This window comes from Gambusia affinis, linkage group LG01 (genome assembly GCF_019740435.1).
Source record: "Gambusia affinis linkage group LG01, SWU_Gaff_1.0, whole genome shotgun sequence".
In the NCBI taxonomy this organism is placed as follows: domain Eukaryota; kingdom Metazoa; phylum Chordata; class Actinopteri; order Cyprinodontiformes; family Poeciliidae; genus Gambusia; species Gambusia affinis.
In genome coordinates, this window is record NC_057868.1 from 23,752,076 (window position 1) to 23,761,949 (window position 9,874).

Here is a 9,874-nt window from a genome sequence, read left to right on the forward strand (position 1 = left end):
AGTGGGATATTAGCGGCTTGGAGTTGATGACTGCAACTCAAGTGATGACTCGTGATTGAAAGGAAACATGTTTTTTTTTGTTTGTTTTTTTTAAGAAAAGGAACTAAATAGATGTACCCCATACATTCAAACTAACTGCATTGTCTGTCATGTAAATTAAAATTTTACAGCATTCTCAGTTACTGCAACATAAACTGTACCGACAGTACGTTTTTGAAAAGCCAGATAGGAAAGCACATTTATGCCAGAATATACTGAATGTTTTGGGGCATTTTACAGCAGCATGTATTAAAATAATAATACGTAATAAAACCCTGGTGTATTAAAATCAGTAGAATCAATTAGTAAAGTGTGTGCTTTTAAAATCCACAGAAATTTGTGTTTCTGTGGATGTGCTTATGTATGTGCTTCTGCCCTTTAGGACAATTAAGACATGGCTTCTTTCAGATCCCTAATAAAATGGCTCTGCCTGAATGATTGAGCATGATTTATTGAATTCAACATCTTACTATGGCCTTCTGCCCAGAGTCCTAAATGCTCTTAATAAACTTAACTTTCCATTTTTAAAATAGGTGAGAGGAGCGTTAATTTATGTTTAGCAACTTTTTTATGTTTTATCACTTCCTAAAGATAAGGGGAAGCACAGATGTGGCTGATATTGAATGTGCTTGTGCAGTTGTGGGTAGTTTTTAGTGATGGAAAATGTTGATAATTTAAAATGATGCATTTTACTTGGGTTTCGCTCATTTTCTTTAACAACCCTATTAGTATCGACAATTTAATTTTTTTCTGTTCTATTTTCTGGGGAGGTCAGAAGCTGCCCTTTGTTTAAGTAGAAATGTGTGCAGATGTGACTGTAGTTATTTTGTAGAAGAAAGTCTAGGCTACTTAATAAATGTACTTTTCTTAGACTTTCAATGAGAATTGAAATGTTGTTTTTCTAAAAATGCTTCTTGTTTTCTAGCCCAGGTTTAAATTTTGAGGAAAACAGCTGAACCAGTCGCTGAAATGCCTCATAATGCTGTAGATCCTGTGAGCGCGTAATGAACTGCAAAACCAGACAATTTGTGTTTTCATGAATGTGTCCAGCAACAGCAATTTGCAGCCTTCCAAGGCTGCTGTTTAACATAATTTACCCTGTAAATGAATAGAAAACAGCCTGGTCTGCACGACCTTTCCATCAAATCATATTTCCTGTTGCTAATCAGCTTTAGTGTACAACCAGGGTTTCTACAAAGCCAAGCTCAAACTGTGTTATCAATACTCATTTGCGAGGACTGCACTGATGCTTTTCTTCTCAAAAGGGTGAGAAGCAATCAAAATGTCCTCCTTCTTAAAACAGAAGTGTTTACAACAAATGGATACAATTCCTGACCTTGAAAGAGAGAAATATTCTTAAAACAACTCCACTTTTGAAAATGTCATGGTAGTTTGCATAAATAGTGTTTTTGGGACATTTTAGTTAAGTGGTTATTTACCCACAAACTGATCAGTATATGTACACATTGAAAATGATTTCTCAAGATGGTGTAGTCGAATCAATTGGCTGATGAAAAACATGTAAAAAGTGAAAAACATTAGTTATTTAATTGAATGCTGTATTAGTCATTTTTACATTAGCTTGATTTTTTTTGTTGTTGGTAGCGATTTTTTATTTTCCATTCTCAGTATGTTTTACATACTGAGAATGATGTGAAAGATCACTAGCAGGACTAATAATAATCTGTCTTCTGTAAATAACCACCCAATAACAAATGTAGCAACAGTTTCAAGATTCATCCCATCAACTGTTTTAACATTTTTTAAACTGGAGTTATTTTTAAGGGATAAAAGTTCATTTTGGCCACCTTGGAGTGGCTGTTAGGTTGCAGCTAATCTGGATTTAAACAAAATGAGGATGTCAAGAGCTTTAGCAACACCAGGTAAGATGCTAAATAGTTATAAAATTTCAACAGAACCTCTCTAAGCTGTCCCTTCAAGCAAAATTATTGAAGAATAATAATGGGTAGACAAAAACAGCTTTACATTCTGTGTTTAAGAGGCATTGAACATAGTTTAATTATGAATCTGAAGAAGCTTCAGTTTGGCAAGATGCAAAATAATAAGCTTACAGGTTAAACTCACAATCTTCAGGTTGACATTTCAGAATTTAGTCAGTGTTCGGTTGAATATTTGAACAAGGCCATGAAAGCCACAGTTGGTGATGGTAAACTGTCATGATGAGGCGATGACAAGGAGCTAAAGAAATCTTCACTCGCAGCTTACTGACATGGAGATTGAACAAACTTGAGATCTAAGAGCCTCTTGTGTTTTTCCCCTGTGAGCTGCTACAAGTGTCCTGCATGTAGCTTTTAAAATTTTAAAGCCTCCGTGTGCTTATTTATGTCCCCGTCCGTCTCGTCTGCAATGGAAAACTGCAGCTGGATCACCTGAGGCCTGACTGAGCTCCAGAGGAGAGACACTAACTCTCATTACATTATTCTGTCCCTTAACACTGCTTCCTGCACATGTCACTGTGCGATTTAGACCCTGAAGATTAGTCGAGCATTCACAAGTGAATGCCGTCTCATATTTACACGATAACATTCATATATATATATATATATATATATATATATATGTATATATATATATATATATTTATATATATATATATATATATATATATATATATTTTTAGCCAGAGTCAGTTGGAACATACACAGTATTAAAGTAGTAAGATTACCCTGCTTTATCTGATGTATAAATGTTCAGGCGAGATGCTGATACTTGACAAACCACAATTATTTACATTGCACATTTTCTAATGTTCACACAAACTGCTTCATCATAAGTAATAGAACAGTCAAAGCTTCATGTGTTCAGTATCTTACTAAGATAAGCACATAAATAGACACTGCAGGCTTCTCAGTACGCTTCCGGCACTGTTTTGTGCATGTATGCTCTTCCTGAGGACGAACAATCTTCCACAGAACCACGTTACTAATTGCAAGAGCTTTGTGGTGCCTTGCTGTGATCTGTTCTCTTCATACTACATTCAGATGAGGAGAGAGCCACCGCTTTTGGACAAGAGGTTATTTCTTTAACCATCCATTTCTCTCCTTCGCTCAGGCTACACTCTGCTCGACAAAAGGGGGAAGTTTGTAAGTATGCTGAGGTGTTTTAATCTTCTGCTCATCCTGCAGTTCCAGCGGAGACGGCTGGAGCTGCAGCTGCACCTCCATTGAAGGATACGATTTAAAGACCCCCAATTGAGTAGGCTGAAGCGACGCAGCCGGTTTTGGCTCCAGATTGGGCGTGTCTTTTCTGTCACTATGCTGGAAGTCCAACGCCAGCGTCTCCTTGCAGCAGAAGTACTGCTGCCATATTTTCTGAAATGCAGTGCGAAACTTTTTGATGCGGAAAGCGTAGACGATTGGGTTGACAGCGGAGTTGCCGTGAGTGAGCAGGATGGCAATGTAGAGCAGAACCATCGGCTTGTCACACTGGGGACAGAAGAACGTGATGCAGTTGATGATATGAAGAGGGAGCCAGCTGATGGCGAACAGAACGAACACCAGAACAAGAGATTTGGCAAGATTCAACTCTTTGTTATAGTACTTGTTGGGGTCTGAGAAGCTGGAGGTGATTTTCTTGTTGTTCAGCTGCTTGTGGATCATGTAAAAAATCTCCACGTATATGACCAGCATGAACAGCAGAGGCGGCAGGACGCAGCCGAAGAAGTTGAAGTAAACCATGTACTTCATACTGATGACGGTCTCAAACTGGCAGGTGACGATGAGGTCCGGGCCGATCGTGCCGTTCTCCTGCAGGCGCTTCAGATTGTTCCACCCTAACATGGGCGTCAGTCCCACGATGAACGCCAACGTCCAGCATATCACCACAGCCATGCCCGCCCGCCAGGACGTCACCACCCGCTTGTACCTGCAGGAAAAACCAGGAACACGTCAAAACGTCTTCACTGTTGGAACATGCATGTTTTCTTTCACATACTGTAACAGCTGATGTATATATTTGTTTAACTTAGCAAACTAATATTATCTTCTTGTGTTGGTTGAACATCATATTTGACATTTGTTGAAATGCTTTTTTATTTTGCTATCTTTTTTATTTTTTATGTACAACCAAACTAAGTTTTATTTCATTGTCCTTGAGTTGAATACTTTAGACTCTAAGCTGATGGGTTGCAGCTCATTGCCGTGCAAATTAGACACGCGTCCCTGAAAGTACCATCAGCACACTTTATACTCCGCAGCCATATTGTTTTTCATATGATTCTTAACTATGGAATTTAATTTTGCAGATGCGTTATTTGGCCCACCAGAGTTCACATTTCTGGTTCAGATTTATATCTTCTAAAAAATCTACCGTAAAGGATTAATGACGAGAGACTGATGGAGGTAAAAGATTCAGGGTCTCTGAAATGTTATTATTCCTCTCTTGTCTACAGAGAAAGAAATGATACAGGTGCAGCCTAAAGGCAAACATGTAAACATTTATCTGATACACCTCGATGCTAGAAAGCATGCAGCGAAATAATTGGATTGTGTCCAGATTACCATTGGTTGATATTTACGCAGTATGATAGAAAAATGTTTGCATCATCACAAGCTGACCTTTGCTAAAAAGGGAGCCTGGAGCTAAACCGGACCTTGCATTTTAGCCTGACTGTCACTGGTGCCATGTGCTGTGTCTAGTATTGATTAGGGGGCATATGTGTTGAGATGCAGCGGTACAGAGACACATGAACCAGTCTGTTCGCTCCTTAGAGAAGGAAAAGAGCATCAAAAAGCACCATTTGTTTTATCATTCTGATGGAGCAAAAGACTTAAATGGTTTGAAGATTTTAGTATGTTATTGGTGAAAGCTTGGCTGCCCAGTTCACTTTTTTTTCTTTCAAGCTTTTTTTAAAACATATTTCTAGAGTTTGGAAATGGAAACTGGCTTTTCCGTCACAAGCTACAAACGTCACCACAACTAAAAAGGAAATGTTGCGAAAACTGTGACATATGTCCATTAATTGTGGTATATCTGTGAATTAGCGTTTTTGCTTTTGTTAGAAAGTATGGAAGATGCTGAACATCCCTGAAAATTGCTGATTTATTTCACTTGAACCACAATTAAAAAACCACAATTTCAGCAATCCACAATTGGATTGCTGAAAGCAATAAGATGCCAACAGTTAAAGGTTTTCCAAGAATATCGTAATAAGCTACAAGCAATTATCTGTGGACAAGGAATAATAAATTACAACGTTTAGTTGATACTGTACTGTCAGATCAGCTCCTAGTCATTATCCTGGACTGCTCTAGTTCAGCCAATAAAATCACATGCATTCAGACCTTACAAAAAAAAATTCACATCCTTGAACTTTTCTACAGTTTGTGACATTACATACCTTACTGCACATCAACAAGTATATAGCCCTTTCATTCTGATACACTTGAATAAAATCCAATTTCAAGTTCAGTTTTCAATTTCTTAAGGAAGTCACCTGGTAAATACAATAATCAGAGTATGTGTGTTTGTCAGTGTAAATCTGTTCTGTGTTGTTAGAAAACAGCAGCGACATAAAGATGAAGGAACACAGCAGTCAGGTCAAGGATAAAGCTGTGAAGATGTTTAAAGCAGAATTTGGCTATAAAGCAATTGGCGAAACTCTAAACCTACGCAGAGATGAATGTCCATCTTGAACACATTATCCCTACCATACACAGTGACTGCAGCATCAAGATGCTTTTCTGTAGCAGGGAAACCAGTAAGGGTTGATGGGATGATGGATGGCTCTGCAGAAGAAAACATGTTTCTGTTCTGGTAAATACCTGAAATTAACATTGTCTGGCTGGAAAAGGAAAACTTTAACCATAGAAGCAGCCAAGAGGCCAATGGTAACTCTGGAGAAGAAGTTCCATTTTGCAGTTTATCAAAAACTAAGTAGAAAAAACAGCAAACCTGTGGAAGAAAAAAAAACTGTGGTCAGATAAAGTGAAACTGTACGTTTTTGGACCACATCGGAAAAAATATTTGAGAAAAAAAAGAGTAATATTTCACTTCACGCTGGTCATATTGTCCACACAATTGTGGCAGCATCATGGCAGCTGGCCAGGTTTATTAGGGAGATATGAGAAGCTAACAGTGGGCAATCAGGAAAACGTAAAAGTGGTTTTAAAAACCTGAGGCTAATCTTCCAGCACAGGAGTGGCAAAGTCCAGTCTTTACGACCAACCATCCTGCAGCTTTTAGATACCTTTCTTTTTCCAACACACGTGAATCAAATGCCTGAATTCTCTCATCAGCAGTCATTCAGCTCTGCAGAGGCCTGGTAGCGAAGCATTCATTGGATTCAGCTGCGGAAGGAATGAATTTAAAGGCAGCAGCTTTCAAGGATCCATCTAGCGGGATAAACAGCCTCAAACACAAAGCCAGAGATGCATTGTACTCCATGTGTTACAATGGCCCAGTCAAAGTCCAGACATGGATTCAATTGTCTGCACCAAAACTTCAAAACTTTTTGGCAAGGAAGAATAGGCCAAAGTCCCCGCATCCCCACCAAAAAACAAAAAAACCAAAAACAAAACAACTTGATATGCAACAGCAGTGTAGATATGTAGACTTGTAGATGCATTGTAACAAAAGATTGGTTTGCAAAGTATCAAACCAATCAGGGAGTTAGAACCCAAGCATGACCCATTTCTCAGATCATTTTTAGTAAAATAATGAGTCAGCTTTCCTTTTTCTTCCTGTTCACATTAATGTGCGGTTTTGTGTTGGTTTATCATATAAAAAACAACTTAAGCCCGTTGAGGGTAATGCTTGCTGAGTTCAGTGGTGTCAGGTCTGTATTTCCGTAAGGCCTTGTTCAGACAGGACAAACAGAAAATCACAGGCTACTGCGTGACCAGCATGCCCCTGTTGTTTTCATGAATCCTCTGGCGAGCCAAATCTACCTAAATGTGGAGCTAAACACGGCAGTCTGAAGAGAAACTCGATCCCCGTGCAAATCGATTCCCAAGAAGAGAACTGTAGTAGCTCTGACCTCTGTGTGAAGAAACGACCACCATCATCCCTTCCCACATGGAGCAAACAATAATCAGACTTGAACCTTGACCCGACCTCCTCCCGTCCTTCCCGTGCTCGTTGAGAGGAAAGACCTACGTTACCTGGTCGGGATCTTGACCCTGAGATAGCGGTCAATTGCGATGGCCAGCAGGGCCAGGATTGAACTTTGCGTCAGCACCAGCATGGTGCACGTCCCGAGCAGGCAGCTGTAAAAGTAAGTCTTAAGTCCGATGCTGATCGTGATGGCCAGGGGGATGACCAGCGCTCCCACCGCAATATCCGCCACCGCCAGGGAGACGATGAAGCAAAACGTGGTGTCTCGCAGGGACTTATTAATTTTCACCGCCCAAACCACCATCACATTCCCGATCACGGAGGCGACAGCTATCAGGACCTCCATGCCTATGTAGAGCAGCGGCGCCGAGGAGACCGTCCCGGACATTTCAGCAGATATCTGTGATCAACAAAAACGTACACACTATCTTTGTTTTTTTCTCTTGTCTTCTAATGTGTTTTCCAAATTAAGTTGTGAGTCCTTCAGTCTCATGGCGCCCTCATTCCCCACTCTGGATGCCAGATGTACATCTCGAGAGACAAAATCCAGCTATTAAAAAAAGGAAAGAAGCAGCAAAGACTGCGGGCTGTTCCTCTGAAGCAGGTGCTTTTGTCCAGCGGCTCCAGCGGGTCGCTCCCGCTCCGTTCCCTGCTTCCCCTCCACTTGGCTGGATACACCTGCTTCTGGTAAGCACAGCATCCTTCCCACTGGCTCCAGTTTCTTCGAGAGGGCGCTGGACGTTTTGACAGCCTACGTCTGTCAGGTTGACAGAGCACGTTTTAACAGCGCCGCTGCCTGCGTATTTTTGGCAGGAAAGCGCGCACAGACTCAGTTCCTGTGCAGGCGGCAGTGTGCTCTGTCCCCCATCTCTCTGTCGCTCTCTCTCTCTCTCCTTTTCTTTCGTTCTCTCTCTCTCTCTCTCTCTTTCTCTCTCCTCCCTCTCTTTCTTTATATCTCTGTTTTTCTTTCTCTTTTTTTATTAGGAGTGACCGTGAAACGTGAAGCTCTAGAAAATGGTTTCATTTTTTCCCTATGTTTTTGTGTAACAGAGCCTGTTCAACCGGTTTATTTCCAATAGTGGAGTGGATTAATGGGAACTTGGAGAGAGGGTTTGCTCTGTATCTAATCTTTCAAGAAATTCTGTGGAACTTTCTGTGGGATATTTCCAAAAGCAGTCTCGCTGTCCTCCCCGAGGACATTTCTCTGCCTCGACAAGTGCAAGTGCTGCACAATTTCCACAGAACTGTTGTTGTTTCACAATACATATAAAGGATGGCTGAAAGTTCACACTGATCAATTTTGAAGTGTTTAGAGTCCTTTTGGTCTTGACAAGACCTCAATTTCATTTGCATTTGTGACACAAAGATATGCAATGGTCTTGTGGCTTTCTATATTTTGCATTGAGATGCAATGAATTTTGAACTTATTTTAAGGTCAAGGCCAAATATTTTTCTTTATCACTCTAAGACACTTATGCAACAAATAAGGATAACTCTTTGATCCGATCCTATGTACGATCAGATAGGCACAGTATCTTATCTTGTTGTTTAGGGATCAAAGTGAGAGGCGGGAGCTTTGAGCAAAGGCAGGGATGATCATTCATACTGAAAGGTGTCACAGATGGTGCACTTTACTCACTCAGATGTTTTATGGAAGCGGGAAGGCAGCATTTACACTCAGTAAGTTAATTATTGTAGAAAACGACGTGACGTGGCAACATTGGGGTAAACATTTATACAGAGAGGCGGTTGTGGCAGGAGAACTGAAAACACTTGAGCTGTGAAAATTGTCAGCTTGAATTAGCTATAGAGGTCAGCCAATACAGACAGGGGAAGGTAGCAGCCATATGGCCGCCCCACGCTAACTCCTACTCACCTGGGAAATCATAATGAACATGATCCAGGCCATGGATGGAAAAATCAATCATCGTAGAGCACATGCTGTAAACATCAGATACTGTAAGTTCACCCCCCTTCCAAGTTTTTTTAAGTTTAAGTTACAAAACAGTCTGAGCAAATGTTGTTATAGTGCGGTGAACCGGAGCGGGGCACGCTCGCCTAACTTTGTTTCCAGACGTCTAAACATAGTTTATTTCTGAATTCTGTCAACACACGCTGAGGACATTAGTGCACAATTGAAATAAAGTGTTTCAGACGTCCCTGCAGTGGCTTGATGTACTTACATTTAACCCTGAAATTACTCATACCCCTGGCATTCTTAAATTCAAGATTTTTATTTCATTGCAACAACAAATGAGAAAAGTTTCTATCAAACTATAAAAAAAGAACAAAAATCTGTGATAGTAGTATCGGTTTTGAAACTAAAACAATTCCACATCAAGTTGAAGTTACCACCCAAGTGTCCAAATCAAGGTTATTTTAAAGCTACACCTGCCAGAAAGTAAGTTTTGAGTAATTTTGGCCTTTACTGTACAGTCTTCACACAATACTTTTCAGGTTTCCTGGGATGTATTTCTGCAGCACCTCTGTGACAGGAGGTTCAGTGAGACTTACTTTAATGCCCACAGAATGTGAACATAAAGAAACGCTTCAGTAAACATTTGTCAGATTTTGCCATTTGAGGCTGAATGACCAGTGAAGTGCAGAATGCTTCAGCTGTGTGAACCAGATTCTGCTGTTCAGTGAACATTTTCTGTTGAGTCTAGAATCAAAACAATGCGATCTATAAAAGTGATATCACAGATGTAATTGGATCCAGGTACAAACGCCTGTTTGCAATTGCCTGGGCACCATTACAACA

At 40.3% G+C, this 9,874-nt stretch overlaps 1 protein-coding gene across 2 annotated transcripts; it reads right to left on the reverse strand.

Moving 5' to 3' along the window:
- Positions 1-2,679: 2,679 nt before the first annotated feature.
- Positions 2,680-7,987, reverse strand: adora1b (adenosine A1 receptor b). 2 transcript variants are annotated; one of them, XM_044127432.1, is made up of 2 exons: positions 7,161-7,987; positions 2,680-3,924 (listed from the first exon to the last, which is right to left on the reverse strand). In XM_044127432.1, exons 1-2 carry the CDS (start codon positions 7,499-7,501, stop codon positions 3,108-3,110), a joined length of 1,158 nt encoding a protein of 385 aa, XP_043983367.1. In that variant the 5' UTR covers positions 7,502-7,987; the 3' UTR covers positions 2,680-3,107. The 2 variants fall into 2 exon arrangements, with proteins under 2 accessions (XP_043983367.1, XP_043983375.1); XM_044127440.1 differs by lacking the exon at positions 7,161-7,987 and adding an exon at positions 5,823-7,019.
- Positions 7,988-9,874: the final 1,887 nt, after the last annotated feature.

What these genes read in the sequence shown, in the direction of transcription:
- adora1b (XM_044127432.1), bottom strand. Translation starts at nt 7,501, where the DNA reads ATGTCCGGGACGGTCTCCTCGGCGCCGCTGCTCTACATAGGCATGGAG. An exon ending in AGGGTCAAGATCCCGACCAG is followed by an intron (nt 3,925 to 7,160) that starts GTAACGTAGGTC and finishes TTTTTCCTGCAG; the next exon opens with GTACAAGCGGGTGGTGACGT.